This window comes from Bos taurus, chromosome 29 (assembly GCF_002263795.3).
Source record: "Bos taurus isolate L1 Dominette 01449 registration number 42190680 breed Hereford chromosome 29, ARS-UCD2.0, whole genome shotgun sequence".
Lineage (NCBI taxonomy): Eukaryota > Metazoa > Chordata > Mammalia > Artiodactyla > Bovidae > Bos > Bos taurus.
Genome location: NC_037356.1, coordinates 28878126 through 28899819, shown reverse-complemented (window position 1 = coordinate 28899819; position 21694 = coordinate 28878126). Strand labels below are relative to the sequence as shown.

General features: G+C 51.0%; 1 protein-coding gene across 5 annotated transcripts in view; it reads right to left on the bottom strand.

The window, feature by feature from the left end:
* Positions 1-4961: 4961 nt before the first annotated feature.
* Positions 4962-21694, bottom strand: part of PKNOX2 (PBX/knotted 1 homeobox 2) — a 298217-nt gene continuing 281484 nt past the window's right edge. For 4 of the 5 annotated variants that reach the window (XM_005226807.5, XM_059883037.1, XM_059883036.1 and 1 more), the window contains 3 exons: positions 9418-9494; positions 8134-8312; positions 4962-7111 (listed from right to left, as the gene is read on the bottom strand). In XM_005226807.5, the coding sequence (XP_005226864.1) occupies positions 6885-7111; positions 8134-8312; positions 9418-9494 (483 nt within the window). In that variant the 3' untranslated portion in view covers positions 4962-6884. The remainder of the gene's footprint in view (positions 7112-8133; positions 8313-9417; positions 9495-21694) is intronic. The other variant, NM_001144108.3, reaches the window with a different exon arrangement.

Sequence of the window (21694 nt, the reverse complement as noted above, 5' to 3'; positions counted from 1 at the left end):
CAGGCTTGGGTGAGACAGTGATTCGGCATCTCTGGGTTGCTATTCAAAATGCACTGACCTCGGCCCCACTGTTGGAGGGTCTGCTCTAGCAGATCAAGAATAGAACCTGGGTGCCTGCACCTCCAAAAGCCTGCTCAGCAATTCTAAGGTGCCCCCAGCAGAGTAGTCCAAGGGTGGGAGTTGGGGTGTCATAGATGAAGATGGCCTTGGACCGGGAGGTGCTGGGGGATTTCATCACAAGAGTGCTGGGTTATTTCATCTCCTTCCAAAATGTTGAGGGACTTCCCTGGTGGCTCAGACAGTAAAGTGTCTGCCTACAATGTGGAAGACCCGGGTTTGATCCCTGGGTCGGGAAGGTCCTCTGGAGAAGGAAATGGCAACCCACTCCAGTACTCTTGGCCTGGAAAATCCCAGGGACAGAGGAGCCTGGTAGTCTACAATCCATGGAGTCGCAAAGAGTTGAACATGACTGAGCGACTAAACTTTCCAAAATGTTGACCCCACGTGGATACCGAGCACCATACAGTCAAAGGGGCAGCAGGAAGTGTGGAGAAGCCCGGCTGCTGGGAGCCTGGGTGGTGATGTGGTTTCAGCTTCTCCAGCAGGGTGGGGGCTCCCAACAGAGGAGCAGCACTCCTAGGAGATGCTGGGGGCTCGCAGTACTGTCGTCTGTAGGACAACATAGAAGATCCCCCGAAGGCGGACTTAGCAACCATCCCTTCTCGCTTTCTCACTGTACAAGGGAGGAAGTAAATTTAGATGGTCCCTGTGTGTGAGGGGCTGTATTGCCAGAGTCTCCCCCAAATCCAGGGGAATCCAGTGTTCTTCCTTTTGCTGCAGAGGACCCATGGGAGGCCCACAGGTGGGCAAAGCTGGCCTTCCATGAGTCTGATGTCATAAAAATATTGCAGTACCATTGGGGGAACAACCACCCAGAAATGCACGAAAGAACAGGTGGATGAGAAAACTACACACCTGATGTGAGTGCTCTGGATAATGCTTAGGTGTAATAAGATGGAAAAAAAAATCTGAAAATGAAAAGGTATAATGAGATGTACACAACTGAAGGGAATTGTCTTAAATGGCTGATTGTAATGAGATGTACATAAATTGTCAGACTTGTAATGAAATGAAAAAAAAGTTCTTGCCTGCTAATACTGGGTGTAATGTCTACACCTGAAATAAGTCGTCTCAGTGCACTGAGTAATGAGATGCACATAATTCTAAAGAGTGTAATGAGATGAAAAATAAATCAAACACTTGTCTTAAAATGAAAGATGTACTAAGATGCACACACCTGAAGGGCATTGTCCTAAATGGGTTTGGTTTAATGAGATGCATTTAATTTGCAAAGGGGCTAAATGAGATTGGCCCAGAGAGAGGCTGAGAAATATAGAAGTGTAAGGTACACTTGACAGTGGTATAATAAAATCTGCCTGGGGGCTTCCCTCGCCATCCAGTGGTTAAGGCTTCACGCTTCCCCTGCAGGGGACTCTGATCCCTCAAGGGGGAACTAAGATTCCCAAGCTTCATGGTGCAGCCAAAAAAAAAAAAAAATCTGCCTGGTCCGAGGGATGAAAATAAGACACCACCACCGAAACATGGAAACATGTGAGGCTTCCCAGGTGGCTCAGTGGTTAAGAATCCGCCTGCCAATGCAGAAGATGCAAGAGATGCAGGTTCGATCCCTGGGTTGGGAAGATGCCCTGGAGAAGGAAATGGCATCCCACTCCAATATTCTTGCCTGGGACATCCCATGGACAGAGGAGCCTAATGGGCTACAGTCCATGGGATTGCAAAGAATCGGATGTGACTGAGTGATTGAGCACACAACTACATAAAAACGTGTGGCTGCTGCTGCTAAGTCGCTTCAGTCATGTCCGACTCTGTGCGACCCCATAGACGACAGCCCACTAGGCTCCTCTGTCCATGGGATTCTCCAGGCAAGAACACTGGAGTGGGTTGCCATTTCCTCCTCCAATGCATGAAAGTGAAAAGTCAAAGTGAAGTCGCTCAGTCGTGTCCAACTCCTAACGACGTTGGAGTAGGATGCTATTGGCATTCTTTCTGCCAGTCCTCTGTGACCCTTGCCCTGGGATACTCTGCAAAGTTGAATCATCCTCTGTCTCTCATTCGATGCCAGGCACATAGTAGGCATCCGTGGATGCTCACTGAATGATGAACAGGTTCAGGGGGTTGTAGTGTGTTTAGCAGAAGGAAGTTCATGGGAGCAGCTGTAAAGCAAGGAACTTCTAAAAGGCAACTGAGAGCGATTTTCTGAGAGCGGTGTTTCTCAAAGTCTTCAGCATCTTGATCAGAATCTGGGAACAATTAGTCGTCGTGAGACCTGATCTGTGTATAGCACAAGCAGCCCTGGTGGCTTTTATGCCCCAAGGCTCACGACCCCCTCTGGAGGTCAGGCAGACAGGTAACACAGGACTGAAGGCGTCTGGTTATAAGACCCAGGTACCTCTGCAGTTAAAGGTAGGAGATTCTTCTCTTCCACAGGCAAATATATTCTCCCCATTTTTTATTTTTAACTGCAGAACCCTCTTGGATTATCTTGTTTTCTCACTCTGGATGGAGCAATGGGTATAGAGATATGTTTTCCTTTTTATTTATTTTTTAATTAAAAAATTTATTATTGTTATTTTTGTGGCTGCATGTCATGTGGGATCTTAGTTCCCGACCAGGGATGGAACGTATACCCCCTGCTTTGGAAGCTCAGAGTCTTAACCACTGGACCACCAGGGAAGCCCCAAGTTTCCTTTTTAAAGACAACTGCTCAAATATTGGAGGGAAAGGTAAAAAAAGGAAAAAAGAGAGGAGAAAACATAATTAGCCAGTGAGCCAACTGAAGAATGGCAGCCCAGTAACAAATGGCAGCTGACCCTCAAGCTCCGTGTTGGGAGACCACATGAGTGGCCAATGTCACGACAGCCTGGAGGCCACGTTGTCAGGGGGTGCAGTGACTCAACTACCCTCAGCCGTGGCTGGGTGGGAATCTAGGTTCTAGGTTGCCTGTTTGCTCGATTTTTCGAGATAAATCAGGAACCCGCATTTTATGTGCAAACTTCTGACTTAAATGTTGGCCCGCAAATTTTCCAAAACAAAGTATGGTCCAAACAAAACATGACTGTAAGCTGGATTTGACCTAAGTGTCTCCTGTTTGCAACTCTGAATGATCAAGTTGGAGGTTATTGTCTAGGATATGGTCATAGCTCAACCATTATGAGGATATGATGAGTTCTCTTTCAGTCTCAATCTTCCCCTAGAGTGTGAATTCCCTGAAGGCAAGAACTGTGTTTTTGTTGATCACAGCTGTAGTCTCAGTATCTAACACTGCCTGGGACAGAGTGTTGCTCAGTGCTTGAATGAATGAGTCCGTGCTGGCTGTGTTGCGACAGTCAATGCCATCATCTGGTCATGTGCAAGGCAGCAGAGAGGTCACGTGGTCCAGGAAGTTGAGCTCTGGTCAAGAACTTCCTTGGGCAGGAATCTCCAATCAGGTCATCCCTGATGGGTTTACGGGGTTGGGGCCAGAAGTCAGTCTGAACGTTCCAGGGTCTGGATATCACAGCTCCGTCTTGAGGATAAAGGAGATCTTCCTCATCCCCACACCACCTTGTCCCATCTCTTTCTTTCCACATGGACTTTGAGACATCCCCACGGGTTGGATAGGGTCGGGGTCTAATGCAGACAGAGGTTGCTGCCTTCTCACAACACAACCACCCACATCTCAGATGATTTAGGAGACCACTTTTTAGTTAGCCGCTTTGTATAAAAAATGGCAGAACTTGAGAGAAAAACTTAGGAAGGGGTGGGAGAGGCTGGGCTCAGGCTATTACGTAAGTTCTCAGAGGTTTGTTTCCTAAAATGCGTTTTGTGCCATGCTAGTACGATTGATTAGCTATTACTTGAAAAACAAAAGATAAATACATTTGGGGAACACGTTAAACAGGTTTCTTTCCTGTAGTACCTTTCAGAGGCTTTTATATTCTAATTCACATTACGAAACCCCTTTAACAAAGTATAATATGCACTTCATCCTAGACTAAGCCAACTATCTCTTAAGAGTGTGTTCCTTAACTCCAACTACAAAATCTTAATTTATCACCTTCAAAAAATAATTGTCACATATAGTGGAATGATATGTAACTTTGCTCTGCATTTTCCAAGTCTCCTGTAAATGTGTTATCATACTTACATAATTTAAAAAGTTAACAAGAAAGAGGGAAAAAAGTTTGTTCCTCGCAAATCACTGCTTTGAAAGTTGTCTTCCTGTCGCCAGCCCTTGCCAATGGGAACGAAGAATTCTAAACCCATGCCGGGACGTCTCAGCACATGGCCCAAGTAAGGAAACCTCTAGGATCAAAGTAACAAGGCTGCCTCTCACTTAGTTGGGGATATTAGCTGTCTCTCAAATTCTTCCTGCCCCAGGGAATATAGTGCTGAACTCTGGGATTCAAAGGGCAGGCTCCCCTCCAAACACAGCTCCTGGATTCAATGTGTCAGTCAAGACTGCCCATCCTTCCTGATTCCTGGGGCCTTTCGCACAAGGGATAGGGCGACGGGGGCATGTGAGGCTGGGGGATGGGCAGTGTTGGCACCAGCTTCGATGGAGGTGGGATAAGCAAGGGTCTTTGAGGGTTGGGCGAGGTGAAGAGGACACGGAGTTCTGAGCTCCCCTGCCATGACAGCAGACCGCCAGGAGAGGGCAGTGCAGAGCCTCTGCCTGTCTTTTGCTCTCTGTCTTAGAGAAGATACCGCTGCGGTGATTGTGCCAAACTTGGCCATCTTCCTCCCCAGACTGGCAAGCTGAGGACACCCAGAAAGCCCTCTTCCTCGGTCCCTTTCATGGGTAGTCGAATGAACAAGGATTGTGATGAGGCCTCCAGATTTCCTCTGGTCCAGGGTCCCCCTAACCCTTAACCACGTGAAAAGAGAATCACGCACCAGAATTACGGTAGGTAATAAGGTTTACTGAAAACTCGGCCACATTCAGTACTGGTTTGGTGGATACATCAGAAGAGGTTGCATAACATTAGGCAGGTGGAGGGGGGCTGGGAGGAGGATGTGTGGGCACGTGTGTGCAAGAGTGTGGGGTGGGATGCCTGTCCAGAGTGATAAGTGGAAGGGTGTATGTGTGTGTGTGCATGTGCGCGTGCGTGTGTGTATGAACAAGAAAAATGAAGCAGAACAGGAAATGTATTTATCCCACTGCACGTTGCAAAAGTCTCACGCCAAAAAAGCTAGACTTTCCTCTACCTATGGCATCAAAAGGGAGTAAAAAATGATTGGATCACCCAGATTATAAATAAGGTTATTTGTTTCTCAAAAATCCCTATTAAAACATTAAATATCAGCTCTTTTGGGGGAAGAAATACATTCATTTCAGGGAGACCTCAGGAAAGCCACCATCCTTTTGCTCCACCTTACAGGGCCCTGGCAGGGGGCCCTCGAGTTGAGCCCAGCAGCCCACTCACATCCTGCTGCTGCCGGAGGTGGCCAACGCACATCTGACAGATGAAGCTGCAAGTCCATTAAATTAAATTCAATGGAAAACACACGTGTGATCAGTCCTGTGGTTCACAGCCGTAGGGGTGGGAGGGAACAGGAGGGCGGGGCGCCAATCCTGGGGGCCTGGGGGTTGGGGGTGGAGGCTGTGTGTCAGGGCAGATGGTGGGAAGACTCCTCCTCCTTGTGGAGCCCAGGTTCCTCCAGGGCTGTGGTGGGGATGGAGTGTGGAACAGTGAGGCGGGTGGGTGGGCACCTCCCCCACACTTTGGATATTGATGGGAAGGGGGATGTAGCTAGCACCTTCTCCAACCCCTGGCTTCACACTGGGCTGGATGCTTCTTTCCAAAGTTTCTTCTGCCTTCTCGGAAGGATAGAGTGAAGAAGAGAGGATGAAGGCTGGTGGAGCCAGCCTGGGGGCAGAGGGACAGCGGCGAGGGACAGGAGGGGTGGACATCTGCCAAGCTAACCTGGTTCCACCCTCTCCAACAGCCCATGGAAGGCCTGGAACGTCTGGAGAGCTCCATCCCAGGGCTGCGACATCTGGGCTAAGACACCACTGACCGCCTGGGGACGGCTGTGGTCCCCAAGGTCGCCTTGATATGGCTCCTAGCCCAGGTCTTGCCATCTCCTTGTGTCCTGAAGCCGACCCAGGTGAAGAGCCTCCACTTAACCTATAATTTGAGCCCATCAGCTTACCACTGATTTCCAGGAGGCAGAGAGAGAGAGAAGGTGGCTCTAATGGCTCTTGTCCCCCTCTACCAAGTCCATGGGCCTTGGAGGACTGAGGGGAGCCCTACAGAATCGAGGTCCCACCTTATTCTACAGGATGTAATGCCGTGGCACCCCTCTCCCTCCAGAGTCATGCATTCCGGTTCCCTCCTGCCTTTGAATGTCTCTCAAAGAGCTGAGGACCCTGTGGAGGTGGAGCCCAGCCCCCCTTTGTCTCTTTCCTCCTGACTCTGTTCCCTGGCAGAGGCTCACTCCGTGAACAGCACTGGTCCATGTCCCAGGGTGGGGCTTGTAAACAACTCAAGTCCTTCAGTGGGGGGTGCTGTGGGTGCCCTCTGTCCTCAGGGATGCGGTGAGTCCAGATCTCACTCCTGCCTCTCCGTCCAGGCTGCTCGACCGGCCCCGCCACGCTGAGTCCTCTGCAGTACTAGGGAAGTGGGGCTGGGGTTCTCGGTGAAGCTTGGTGGTTGGGAAGGAGCGGGTGTTTCCTGTGCATTTCCTCCAGCTCCTGATTCCGGGAAGCCAGGGCCCAGCTTCCTCTGTGCCGCCTGCCCCGTCCCCTTCCCCCCCACCCCGAAGCCCTCCTGATGACACTCCTCTCCCGCTCGGTGACCAGTGCCACCTGGGCGGCTCGGCTACTCCAGGGAGTCACTGTGTTCCAAGCCCAGGTCGCTGACATTCGTTGTCTGCAGCTCGTCCGCCTCCTCCTCCAGCTCCTCTTCCTCCTCCTCTTCCATTTCATCCTCCTCCTCTTCTTCCGTCCCGTCCAGTGAATCGTCGTGTGCCGCCATCATAGCCTGCTGCATGGCCATGGTGGCGTTGTCTGAGGACAAGGACTGCAGGTTGTCCAGGTTGATGGACCCTAGAGCGAGAAGAAGGCCGGGGTCAGGCTCAGGAGCCCCTGTGGATGGGGTGGTGAGTGCCTACGCCGGACAGTTCCCTGGTGTGAAGTCTCCCGTCCATTCACTGTCAGCCACGCCTTGCCCCATCCCAGGCAGCAACACTCCTGGGTACCACTTCCTGCCAGTTTCCGTGTAAGTGTGGCAGACACTGCTGCCTTTCGAAGAATTCTGTAAGTAGGTATTGTCATCCTCACTCTAAAGAGGAGGAAATAGTCTCAGACCGTTGAGTCATTAGCTCAAAGGAACACAGTCAGGCACGATTTTGCTGCGCTTCTCTCCCTGGTGGGTTTAGCTCAAAATCTGTTGATTTCCACTCTACCTCATAAGACTGTTGCCCACCACATGGAAACTGGTTCACAGCCATATACATGCACATATACATGAAGGTGTGCACATACACGTGTACACCTCCACTCCACTTCCCACACGGAGCTAGCTTCACATGCCAAGCTATAAAATGCCTGGCTCATGGCTCATTGAATTATTCATTGTGCACCAGGCGACTGGCAATTAGAAAAGTGTATACGGAGGGTGTGATGGAGAAGCTGGGAAAACAAAACTCTTCCTGGCCTCTGTTCACAAGTCAGCTGCCTGCCTTGGTATTTATAGATGGCCCTGGCTCCTGGGGGACCGTGAAGACACTGACTGGTGCTAAGAAACTTCGGGTGGGTGTGGGAGTGAGGAGGGGGGCTCTGCTGAGCAGCCATTGACTCAGATGCCCACCAGTGGACTCCCACTCATCCTGGTGAGATTGCTTTTGACTTGTTAAAATATGTACCAGAAAATCTCCTTCTTTCAGGCTTTACGTACATCCTTTGGCCGGGATCGGGAGAGTTAACTATTGTGACAGAGCTGACACTGCCACTCAAGTGAGTAGACGTTCAACCTTTGACTCTGCACAGCCGCACCTGTAGGAGCTTCAGGAGTCCCTTTTCCATCCCCCGACCCCAGGGTCTAGAGTACCCTCATCCCCAGTTCTTACCATCGGGGTTTGTCCCTGGGGCACCGCCCTGTTGCTGCAGAACCCCTGCAGCAATGGAATTGGGCCAAAATCTTTGGGTGGGCCGGTGCTGCGACTTGATTTTCTTGGCTTTGGGGGCAGGGTCGGGGTTGCTGGCATCAAGCATAGGCTGCAGTATGCGTCTTCGGGCATTGATGAACCTGTCCCGGGGTCAGATGGAGACAGGTTAGCCACCACGGGGGCGGGAATGTGTGTGAGCATATGTGTGCACATGTGAGCACACATGTGTGCACATGTCCTGTGTGCATGCACGCACGTGTGTGTATGCACACGTGTGCATGGGTGCACATGTGTATGCACATGTGTGCAGGTGTGAGCATATTTGGGTACGTGCAGGTCTCTGCACTCATGGGCACATATGGGTACGCACATGCATGTATGTGTCCATGTGTGCATGTGCACACCCATGGATGTGTGTATGTGGGCTTGTGTGTGCACGTGTATGTAAGCACATGTGAGCATGTGTGCAGGTGCACATGTATGTGTGTACACACATGTGCAGAGAGCACTAAGCTGCTTCTGGACTCCCACCGGCTGGTCCTTGAATGGAGCCGACTGGGGGTCTAGTCCAGGGTATGAAAGCACAGCAGTGATGAGCCCTGGGCACCGAGGAGCTTGTGAGTTCACCAGGAGCTTGGGTACAAGTTGGGATGAACGTATGAGAAGGCCTGGGAATCTGCTCCAGACCCGTCAAGACTGAACAGTGAAGGAAGAGCTCCTTAGTCAAAAGCACTAATCTCTGATCTCTCTCCGGGGGGCCAAGGGTCCATTCCCACCCACCAGACCTTGCCCTCTGAGATTCCCGTGACACCCAGGCCAGCCACAGAGGAGGGAACACGGGGAACCCTGTGGGTCAGGACTGTTGCCTCCTCCCTCCTTCCGGCTCCCAGCTCTGCAGAATGTTTTAGCTTGAGCTCTGTTTACACAGGTTGTGAGCAGAGCAGATAACCCCTGGGGGCCTGGGGGCCTGTGGGCTTGGGATGCAGCCACGCCTGTGTGTCTATTCAAGTTTTCCGTGATGTTCTTGACACAGCTTCCCAGCAGAGGGCGCTGAGAAGCTGCAGATGAAGCTATAGGTGTGGATTTCAGCTTTTCTGTTTCCAGCCAACATGGGAGGGCTGGCACGGTGGCTGGGCGGAGACTGAAGTGAGCTGGGCACTCCCACCTTTTCCCCTGCTGTGCATCCCCCTGCTGAGCAAGTGGCCCCTGGGTCTGATAGCCTCTGGGCATGTGATGCTAACTCACCAGTTATTCACTTGCAAGAGGGTGAGGTTTGTCTGGGCTGCGATCTGCCTCTTCTCATCCTCCGTGGGGTAGGGGTGCTGAAATGAGAGGCGAAGAGCTAGTGAGGGGTGGGCACGTGGTGACCTGGTCCCCCTAGAGACCATGCCCACGACACAGGCAGCGTCCTGGGCAGGCAGCCTCAGTGGTTTGGAAGCCCAAACAGGGGAAAGTTAATGTTTGTTCCCCAGAAAGAATGGACTACCGGCCTCAAGGGAGGCTGCTCTGTGCCTAAGGAGGGCCACCCACCCTCGGCCCAGCCCCCCTTTGGTGGGGAACCAAGTGGTCTCCCAGGAGCCGGTACAGTTCAATGGTGGTCACTCCCACAGCACCGTCACATCCTCCAGCCCGCCCCCCAGCAGGCAGGTCAAGCGTGATCAGTATTAGGATTTACAGTGGCCTCCAAAGCCCAGGGGACTCTCAGAAGGTGGTAAACGGGGTGAATGAATCCATTTAATTTACACTAACTGACATTTACTGAACATCTACTCTGTGTGCAGATTCATGTAGGCATCCTAGGAGACAGAAGATAAATATAAGGACAACTACAATTTGTATATTTTACAGCCTGTGAAATGCTTTCATGCACTAATTTCACTTAATAAAATCACCTCACTAAAACTCAGTAAGGGGCAGGTTAGGGGTTGCTCTTCCCACTTTACAGATGAGGAAACTGAAGAACCATCTCCATTGTCCCCCAGATGGTGGCATCAGCTTGGAACTCAGTTCTCCTGACTGTGGCCCGGGCACCCCCATCACTGCACACTGCCACTCTGTGACATGGAGTCTGTGTCTTTGGAGGGGGGTGAGTGAGGACGTGGGCCAGGGCCTTCAGTCCCTGCACTGATTCCATGCTTATCTGTCTCTCGACCTGTGCTTCATGAGGGCAAAGACCAGCTCTTATTAATTCATCTTATTAATGTATTCCCAGTGCCCTCCACATGTGCATAATGCACAAATGACGTCGTGACGTCAGTGACACACAATAACACCCAGTGAAAGGAAGCAGACACGAGGCAGTAGATGCTGGGATGAAAGAGCAGTGGGGTGTTGGCCGGAGCATTGGGAAGGCTGAACAGGTCACATTAAAGACTGGGAAATTTTGTGATGGCAGTTGGTTAGGGTGGTGAGTCCTGTGATGACCAGTTCTGTGTGACTCTGTGTCTTTCTCCGGCTTCTGCATGCCACCTGGTACCTGGCAGGCTGGCAATAGGTGTGATGAGAGTCTGAATGGGTTGGAGCCTTGCCCGGGCAGCTAGGGGAGGTTTGGGGGCTCTTAGGGTAGAGGGCCCAGCTGTCCTCAGGTTGGAAATATCCCCTTATTGAGGTGGTACGAGATACTGGAGCTTGGGTCTTCCAAAGTCCCAATGACACAGGACTCAGATTTTTGCTCTATCATGACAACTGGTGAGATCTCCAGACCATCGCTTTACCCTACATCAAAAGGTCATGTCATGATTAAATGAAATTGTACTCGTAAAGTGCTCAACAAGAGATGGCTCTTCAAACTATTATTGGATGATGCTGGCAAGGTGCTTAAAGCTGTCTGAGGGATGAGCTTGAGATCAACAGCCTCGGTGGAACGCTCATTATCAGTAACAAAGGAAAGCAACCTCTTCAGTGGCCTCAGCGTCCCCCGGCTGAAGCAATCGGGATCGTGTGTTGTTTTAATTCACACCTCTGACCCTGCCTGCCACGCCAGGGCAGCTGGGGCTTGTGAGCCACATAATATTAAGATTCTAACAAGAAGGAAAGCACAGCAGTGTCGCAGGAGCCAATTCCATCTAAAAGGGGAGGAGCAGAGGGAGGTGGGGATGAGGCTGTTGCCCTCAGCGGCAGAGGAGGAGGGGCTCCGTGTCTTCTGACCCCCTCCGTGGAGGGGCGGTGGCTGAGCCCTCCTCCCCTGCCCGTGGAGTTTCAATCTCCGTGGCCCTCATTAGAAGCCGAGCAGCCTCCGTGTCATCCATGGCAGCTAGTCTGAGGATACAGTAAAAACTGAGCAATGTTCTGGCCTCTCCAGGCCCTACTAGCTCCTTCACATCTTCACGCCTTTGCCCTGCTGTCCCCCTGCTGGAATACTCCATCTCCCACCTTTCTACTGCGTGCGTTTCTGGGCTTCTGCAAAAGACCTCTCCCAGGTCAAGTCCTTTGTGAGGTCTCTCCCAGCTCCCCAGGGCAAGTCAGTCGCTGCGGCCCTTGAATAACTGCCTTCAGCCCACTCTCCGGTGACAGATCTCTCCCCTATCCTGGGAGTTGCTCAGGCAGGGACCCTGTCTTATCAGACACCGCATCTCCAGTGTCCAGACCAGTAGCAGGTGGCGTGGCTATTCGGTGTTTGTGTATGAGACAGATGAGTGAACCAGCATGGGAAGGAGCTGCGTGACTTGTTCCCTGAGCCTTGACAACCATGCTGGCACATCAACCACAAACTCAGGGAAGCTGCTACGGCCCAAGAGAGAGACACCCACCCATGGAGCCCACAGCTTAGAGGGAAAAGCTTCAAGCACAGAAGAAAGCCTCTATTAAAGAGGAGTGTGTAGGGGACTTCCCTGGTGGTGCGGTGGATAAGAATCTACCTGCCAATGCAGGGGGCATGGGTTCGATCCCTAGCCTGGGAAGATCCCACATGCCGCAGAGCAGCTAAGCCCAGGTGCCACAACTATTGAGCCTGAGCTCGAGAGCCCGTGTGCTGCAGCTCCTTAAGCCCGTGCTCCACAGAAGCCGCCACAATGAGAAGCCCGGGCACCGCGACAAAGAGCAGCCCCCGCTCGCTGCAACTACAGAAAGCCCACCACAGCAATGAAGACCCAGGGCAACAAAAAGAAAAAGATACGTAGCGCGTTTCAGTGCACACTGGGTGGTCAGAGCAGTCAGAGGAGCCTTCTCTAGGGAGGCGGGCTTCAGCTGGACTTTGAAGAATGGCCAAGCCATCTTAGTAATGGAGGGCACGGGCTTTCCAGGCAGGGGCTTTGCGCTAGGACTTATTGTCAGAGGCAAATTTCTTCCACTATTAAGATCTCCAGAGAAGGAAATCCTTCAGCCTCCCACAGATAAAGTTTGCTGTCTCTAAGGAGCCTTCCAGGGCAGGCCTCCATTCTGAGTGGATGTCATAAATCCACAGATTAAGTTAATGGGAAGGGATGAGAGGTGGGGTCCCCCAAACTGGCTGGTTATTCTCTTACAAACACAGACACAAAGCCCTGATCCTCCTTCAGTGCAAGTCCCCCCTCCCCCATGGCTCCTGGGATGGGTATCTCAGGAAGCATGCGGTGGAGGCGGGGGAGGCTGGGGGTGGTGGTGGTGAGTGCAGGGTTTGGCATGGCCTTGGGGACAGGTGTGTTGCCAGAACATTCCTGGCACCCCATCTGAGTGCTCGTGGGAGCAGTCCAGCTTGTCCACGCCTCAGACCAGATGATTCCTGAGGACAGAGTCAAAATAGCCCTGGCCCCTGGACAGCCCTTGATTTGGTCAGCACTACTTTTAGCACCATCGGAAAGGCTGGGGGCCAGGGGCAGGGAGAGGAATCCAGCGTGATGGCGGTGAGCCCTCGGGCCTCGGCTCACTATTTGGACGAACTTCTCCTCCGCAGCCAGGAGGGAAGGGTGAAGACAGAGGCCCTCTAGAAGAGACACGGATGGACCAGACAATGACAGCTCCTTCTCAGGCCAGCCAGGAGCCCCGTGTGACTGGGCAGTGCTGCCTGCTGGTTAAGAGCACGGCCTCTGCAGAGGTCACTCACTCCAGTATTCTTGCCCTGGAAACCCCATGGACAGAGGAGCCTGGTGGGCTATAGTTCATGGGGTCACAAGGATTCGGACACAACTCAGCAACTACATCACCACCTGTACCATCTTTGCAGAGGTCGAGTCCTGCATCCACCGCTTAACCAGACACAGGACCTTGGCAATGTATTCTTTCACATCTGCCATCCTCAGTTTCTGGGCTTAAGATGGAAATAACAAGATGGGGCCTACTCCTTGGCCTTTGAGGATGACTGAATGAGAACATGCTGTGCTGACTCACTCTGGACCAACAGTAACACCGGCCAGACTTCAGCGTTCAGTTGAATATCCAGGCTCTGGGGAAGGGAATTGCCGGATGTAAGCTGAAGAGGCATTTCACGGTACTGCAGTTGCCATCAGGAAGCTCCTCTGACATCTAACCCAAATCTTTGCTGACACCTCCCTTTGGGCCCCATGACTCAAGTCTCATCTGGGCTAAAGTGAAGCTGAAGGCATTTTTCGGTTTGAACTACGTGTCCCCTCTAGGGTCCTGGGTCCGAAAGCAGCTCACCCAGGCTGGTACGTGGGCCCTTGGCCACTTCTCTCACTCAGAGCCCACCCAGTAGGGAGCACCCACCTCCTCACCCAGGCAGACAAGCGGGAGGCTGGCCAGATCCCTGAGGGACACGGTGCATTGGAAGCAGCAGCCTGCAGGTGTGAGATGGAGCTGAGGCTGGAGCAGAGCTTGAAGCTGCTATCCTGGCCTGCTTTCCCACACTGGGGTCAGCCACACCCTCCTTCCCTTCCTGCTCCTGACCAGCTGTGTGCATGTAGCCTGCTGTGGCTACAAAACTTCTTAATCTGGCCACTGCTCTAGCAGGGCCAGAAACCAGCCAGAGGGAGGCAGCTGGGATGGTGAGGGGCCCTGAAACAGCCACACTGCATCACACAGAAGATGCCACTGATGGCAAGGCACACCCTGACCTCAGAGACGCTCAAGTGGGAGAGACGAGCAGTTTAGAATGGAGAGGGGTACAGAAGGTACCCAGGGGCCCTGCCTTTCCTGCCAGAGCTGTCCTGGCTCAGATGTCCCACTTTTCCATTCCTTTCTCTTTTCCACTCACCTCCCCGCTTACAATTGTGCACACGCAGAAAAGCACGGGGCCTTCCCAGGTGGCTCAGTGGTAAAGAACCCGCCTGCCGATGCAGGAGACAAGAGATGCGGGTTCAATCCTTGGGTTGGGAAGATCCCCTGGAGGAGGAGATGGCAACCCTGCTCCAGTATTCTTGTCTGAAAAATTTCATGGACAGAGGTGCCTGGTGGGTTACAGTTCATGGGATTGCAAAGAGTCAGACATGACTGAGCGACTGAACATGCAGGAAATCACAGAGAACTAAAATCCATAGCTTGGTGTCACCGACACCCATGTGACCACCACCTAGGTCAACAAAATAGATTTCTACTGTTGGCCCAGAAGCCCCTTTTCTGTCCCCTGCCAATCACAACTTCCAAAGATATCCTCCCCTAAGGTAATCCGATGCTCCTTGTAATTCCTTTTTTTTTTTTTTTGCTTTTCTTTATACTTGTACAATCTATGTTACATTCTTAATCAATATGGTTTAGTTTTGCTTGATTTTTGGACCCTATATAAATGCAATCATAGAGCATGCAGTATTTCACTCCATAGTATAGTTGGGAGATCCATCCATGGTTGTTCTATGTAACAATCACCTTCATGTTCATTGCTATATAGTTCTTCATTGTAATAATCTACCACCTTCCTGCTCTTCATTTGTTCCTCCAGTCACTAAGTTGTGTCCAACTCTTCGCGGCCCCATGGACTATAGCCTGCCAGGCTCCTCTGTCCATGGAATTCTCCAGGCAAGAATACCGGAGTGAGTTGCCATTTCTTTCTTCAGGGGATCTCCCTGATCCAGGGATTGAATGCTCACCTCCTGCATTGGCAGGCGGATTCTTAACCACTGAGCCACCTGGGAAGCCCTTCCTGCTCTTCACCCTTCCCCCGGTTTCTATTTCAATCAGTCCTCCACAGAGTAGTAAAATTTTGGTCCTTAACCTGCCCCCAACCCCTTAAATCCATTTGGAACATGCCCTCCACTGCCATGAGGTCTGAGCCCCACCCTATCCAGAATTCCACACACTACAATGATGGTCTGGTTTTCACCCCAACCAGACAGGCTGCAAGTTTTGAGAAAAGGGTCCACACTGTTCTTTTCGCCCCCACCTCACTGGCGCAGAGGAAAATGCCAGGTTTGTGCCAAGTGTTCAATACGTCTTCGTTGAATGACCATAGGATCCTGGGGGGTAAGTGGTACTTGTCATCATTCCCTTTGTGCGTGTCTGTGGGTGTGAAAATGAGTAGGAAGGTGGTGGGGGGCATCAGTGATTCAGGCTCCCCAGGCCACCTGCTTATTAACAGTGCTGTTCTCACAACCAATGGTTTCAAACATATTTGTGGGGGGATGAGAAGGAGAAGGGGGTCCTTAGGAGTCGACTACTTCTCTAGAAGGGTCTCGGAGGCAGCATGGTAGCAGTAGGCAAGGACAAATAAGAAGGCCTCTAGGGACTTCCCTGGAGGTACAGTGCAGGGGGCCCGGGTTGGATCCCGGGTCAGGGAACTAGATCCCGCAAGCCCCAAGAGTCTGTGTGCCACACTAAAGATCCTGCATGCCGCAGCTAAGATCTGGTGCACCCCAAAGAAGAAGAACGGGGCTCTAGAATCAGACTGCCCGGCTTTGAACCCTGGTCTCTCACCAGCTCGAGACCCTGGGCTCTCGTGTCAGCTTCTCCTTCTGTAAAGCGGGGAGAGCAAATACACCTTCCAAAGGTTGTTTCATAACAATCAGTGTGTTAATATTTGAAAGGTGCTTAGAAGGGTGCCTGGAACACTCCATGATGCTGCTGTTTAGTCTCTAAGTCACGTCTGACGCTTTCTGACCCCTTGAACTGTAGCCCGCCAAGATCCTCTGTCTATGCGATTTCCCAGGCAAAGATACTGGAGCGGGTTGCCATTTTTCCCTCCAGGGGATCTTCCCGACTCAAGGATCGAACCCACGTCTCCTGTTTGACAAGTGGATTCTTTACCACTGAGCCTCCTGGGAAGCCTAGCGCGCTCCATGAGTGTTTGTTAAGTAAATCAGTAACATAAAATAAACCTGCTGCTCAGCGCAAGTGGCTCTCTCTCTGGGAAAGCCACAGCTTGTTTTTCTGAGGGCAAGACCCCCAGCAGCCCCTGTGTGCATGTACAAATGTGCTTTCTTTTCAAATAGGTTTATTCACCAGCCCCTGGGTGTATATGATGGGGCATTTTCTGCTAACCTGCCTTCAGGCTCCTTGGGGGATGCTGTGGAGGTGTAAATCTCCCCTGGCCATTTTCAGGTGGAATCTTTATTTTATTTTTTAGTGCTTGGCAGCGCTGTGGCAAGTGAGATCTTAGTTCCCCAACCAAGGAATTCTCTGTTGAACTCATCTGCCGCCCTATTGTCCAACCAGAGAGAAGAGACTGTCTTCCAGAGCCACACAGGGTCCGAAGCACCTGCCCTCACCTCCTAACAGGGCTCACCGCCACTTCCTGGAAGTAGACAGCTTTTTGGAGAACTCTGAGCACTTACAGAGCATAGAGCACCCTGTGAGAGTACTTGACATGTATTCTGATTGAATTCTCAACGCATCTATGAAGTAGGCATCATTATTCCCATTTTACGCACAAGAAAACTCAGCTCAGAGGGTGAGAAACTGGCTCCAGTTTACACAAGGGGTATGAGGCAGAGTCAGGACCCACACTCCCTGTATTTTTTTTTTTTTTCTGCTGCCTCGGGTCGTCGTTGCTGCAGGCTGTCTCTAGTTGCCGCGAGCGGGGCTGCTCTCTAGTTGCCGTGCAAGGGCTTCTCACTGCAGCGGCATCTCTAGTTGCCGAGCAGAAGCTCTAGGTGCGTGGGATTCATTAACTGCAGCACACAGGCTCAGCAGTTGTGGCTCTTGGGCTCAGTCGCCCTGTAGCGTGTGGAATCTCCCCGGACCAAGGACTGAGCCCGTATTTCCTGCATTGGCAGGCAGATACTTAACCTCTGGACCGCCAGGGACGTCCAACCCCCTGCATCTTTTTTTTTTTCCTCCTGTATCTTTAACCATGTCCACTTCACCTGTGTCAGCCACTGCGCTTTTTAACATATTATTGATCTTCACCATGCATATGTATTATTGCCTTCACTTTATGAAAAGGAAACTGACATCAGAGAAGTTAATTGACTCATTCAAGGTCATACAGTAAGTAAAAAATGGGGCAGAGCTCAACCTCAGGTCTGTCTGCACAGGCTGTCCCAAAGGTCCCACAGACCAACAATCTCCAGCCCTCAGCCCTCAGCCCTTGTTGTGTGACTTGCTTCCTGTAGGAGCCATCTGAACAGATATGTCCCCATCCTGGCTGCCCTTCCTTGGACATGACTTGTCAAAGGACCTTTTGGAATCTGATGCCCAGTCCTGGATACACTATGCTGGACATGTCTGACCAGGAAGATGGGCAAACCCCCTCCCCTCTATTGAGTTGCCAACGCCCTGCAAGTGTGTTTGTGTGAGAGCACTGGGTTACATCATGGGGTGACCATTCGTAGGATGTGTATGATTTATCCCCTCAATTAAATGACCAGTCCTAGGAGTGCTGAAATCATCTCTCTCACCTGAAGGTCAGGTGTTAGTGGACAGAGGTATTATTTGGAACTTAGATCACCTTTCTCCATAGAAACAAGTTTTTTTAAATAGGTAGTTTTCTGGGCTAGCCTTAAAGACCGATTTGGTTGAAGATCTGTGTTCTGGTGGAGAGAAGCCCCCAGGATTCAGGAAGAAAAAATGAGAGATCTTCCTCTGCTTTCAGGGAACAGAACTAGACCCAGGTAAATGCTGAGACTGGTGAGCATAGACTTCCTCAGCTTTTCCCTTTTTGTGCTCCATTGACTCTTCCCAGTCCCTCCTGTGACAAATCCCTGGATCCTTATGCTATCCTCCCGTCTGCTTCCTGAATCGGAGGCTTCCAGCCTTTAGGACTTTACGGTCAAATCCCCTGCAGTGATGTTCATGATGATGAAGATAAAGCTTTCATCAGATTCTCAAAAGGGTCAGGAGAGGTTGAAGACAATTGCTAGGAGCCTTTCCTCTGGCACCCCATTCTGGCCTACCTCCTCAAAATGCTGTGCTTACAGATGCTCTGATCTTCATCTTCCACCACGAATAAACACTGGCACTCTTTGCCTGAAACTGATCCTAGTGGAGTGGGTGTAGAAAACCAAGCTTTTGGACTAATTCATACCTAAGCTATGAAGGAGTGATGACCTCACCGTGGGCATTCTGACAGGGATAGGATAATTTTAAATGAGTGAGATTTCAGATAAGGTGATGAAATTAAAGGAAAAAGTAATAGATAATATATGCTGGAGCAAGAATGGTGCAGTCTCCCTAAGCTATTTTCTTGCTTTTCCATGTTTTTTTACTCCAGTTTCCCTAGAAGTATCAAGTTTTCTCTCTGAGGTTTCCAAGGCAGAGCAGATCACGGGGACTTTCAGAGGTATTTGTAGCAGGTATTTGTAGCAGCAGCTGTGTCTGTTTCAGGACAAAGGACCTCCGCATCCATCATCTTATTCTATCCTCGCAATAGCACTATGAGCTGGATATTGTGGCTCCCATTTCACAGCAGAGGAAACTGAGGCTTGATGAGGCCCAGCAATTCACTGCAGTTCTGCTGGCTAGGCACAGAGGGCGTGTGCGCGTGCGTGCACGCTCAGTCATGTCCGACTCTCTGTGACCCTGTGAACTGGAGCCGGCCAGGCTCCTCTGTCCATGGGGTTTCCCAGGCAAGAATACTGGAGTGGGTTGCCACTTCCTTCCTCAGAGGATCTTCCCTGACCCAGGGATTGAACCCAGGTCTCCTGCTTGACAGGCCGACCACTAAGCCACCTGGTAAAATTCTTTACCACTGAGGGGTCAGTGAGACTTATATCCAGATCTTGTCTCCAAGTACCATGCCTTTTGCATAAACTATCTCTATCTGCTGCGTAGGTGGGTGTCTGATAGGGGTAGATGCCCTCTTCCTTTAGACTTAATGCTACGCTAGGCACAGGGAAGCAGGCAAGGATGTTTGCTGAGTGATTGAAGGCAACACTGATGTGCAGAGGCAACCAGCTGACTCTCTCCTTCACAAGCCCTCCTTGGCCGGGAGCCTGCATGCAGGGCACATGCTGTACCTGGGTGACTTCCAGCAGGGATGAGCCCAGCATGTGAGGCTCCAGCCCTGTGGGTGAGAACAGCTGGGAACCGGACAAAGAGTCTCAGAGACAAGAATCATGAGGTATACGTGTGTAGCAGTATCAGTCAAAGCCAAGAAGGTGAAACCCAAATGTTCATAAAGTGATGAATGGATAAACAAACTGTGGTCTCTCTAACACAATGGTATATTCATACACAGAAATGAAGCACTGCCATGTATTACAAGAGGGTAAACCCTGAAAACATCATGCTAAGTGAAAGAAGCCAGTCACAAAAGATTCCATATCATACAATTCCACGCACGTGAAATTTCCAAAATCAGCAAACCCCTCAAGACAGAAAGTAGACCACTGGCTTCTAGGGGTGGGCAAGTGATGGCTAAAGGGTACAGGGTTTCTTTCCAGGGTGATGAAATGTTCTGGAATTAGATAGTGGTGATGATTACACAATTTTGTAAATACACCTAAGGCCTCTGAACTGTATAGCTAAAAAGAGTGGATTTTATGGTATGTGAATTACACTTCAATACCCAAAGAATCAAGCGGAGAAGGCCCTTGGTTTTGTACACTCAGTCTGTGTGACAGCAGCCAAGTGTATCTGACGGCCCTGGAGCAAGGTCGTCAGCTCCGTGGGGTGGGGGCGAGGTGGCAGCAAGCAGAGTGCAACCCTGGCGAGACGTACGCCTGGCTGGTGGATGCGATGGAGGCCGGAGGAAGAGGAACGGATGAGATAGTCAGGCAGCCTCACTGTATCTGAAAACGAGGGCCGGGCTATCAAACCCCACACCTGTCCCAGGATGGGGCTCTGTGCCTCGACTCAGGGTTGGGGTCCCCTTGTACTTTACCTAGACTTTGTATGGGAGCCAAGAGATGCTGCTGTTTCTTGAGCCAGTGGAGAGGCGGTACATCCTAGTGGGAAGAAATTAGAGCCACACGGACCTGGTTTCAAGTCTGGTTACCCTTTCGGAGCCTAGTTTTGTAATTGGTAAAACAAGGATGGTAGCAGTACTCCCTCCTAGGCTGACTGGGCAGGTGAAATGAGACGATGCAGAAAGAAGCTTAGCCCGCACCCGGCAAGCCACAGAGGCTACTGGAGTAGGGGGCTCCGTTGGTGGTGGTGGGGCCACTAGGGCTTGGTTTCCTCTCCAGGATCCCCCCATAGTGAAAACATTCTGTAAAGTGGCTCCTGTGCCTTGGGTGGCAGCAGCAGGGAGCAGTCACATTTTTGATGGAAATGAGCAGAATCATGCAGGCAGGATGGTGGGGGGAAGCTGTGATCTGGACCGGAGGGGATGAGGGCAGAAGTGGGGACTGGGGAGGCTGGGAAGAGCAGCACCCCTCACCGTCCACAGAGGGGACCGGATGGTGGGGGGAAGCTGTGATCTGGACCGGAGGGGATGAGGGCAGAAGTGGGGACAGGGGAGGCTGGGAAGAGCAGCAACCCTCCCCTCCACAGAGGGGACCCTCTACCAGGGTTTCCCACCCAATCTGGATTTGCAATGAAATGATCGCTTCCAGCAGGAATTTAGCTGCTTTCAGCCAGAATGCAATAGCAAGAAAATCTCACTGGAGCAAGGAACTAATGGATGAAACCATCCCAATCTCACAGTAGCCTAAGAGCAAAAAGGCTCGGGGGTTGAGCCTCTATCTCAGGAGCACGCTGTCATCTGAACACATTTCCGGAGCTGCAAGTGCCATGGGACAGTGGAAAAGACAAGAAGTCTCTGACACAGGGCAAAAGGATGAAAGAATACTAACTTCTGCCTGAAGGAAAGAAGACAACAGAGAACCAGCACCCACAGAAGAAGTTCTGAGAATTGGTATCTGTTAAACAAGTCTGCATATTATACCGTGCTCTCCCCTCCTGCTGTCAGCCATTAGAACTGCTGTCTACATCCTGAAAGCTTAGGAGGAATAGCTTACTTTGTAGAATGTTCATTAGTCAATTTATCTGCTTATCAGGAAGACAGCAGTTCTGCATTGACTAGTTTATGCTACTTCTGTGTGTTACTGTAATTATGGAACTTAATTAACTATTCTGTAAACCATGAAATATGAGTGCAAAAAAGCAAGAGTTGTTGCTAAGAAAACTAAGTGGAGTGCTTTGGAAGACTCCAGAGTCAAATTCGCTTAAAAGTGAGATCAGGTAAGACAAGTGAAAGAGACCGGGATATACAGAAAAAATCTAAAAAGATCCTACAGCCAGATTACTTCCCCAAAGCCAAGGGGCTTATTCCATTTTA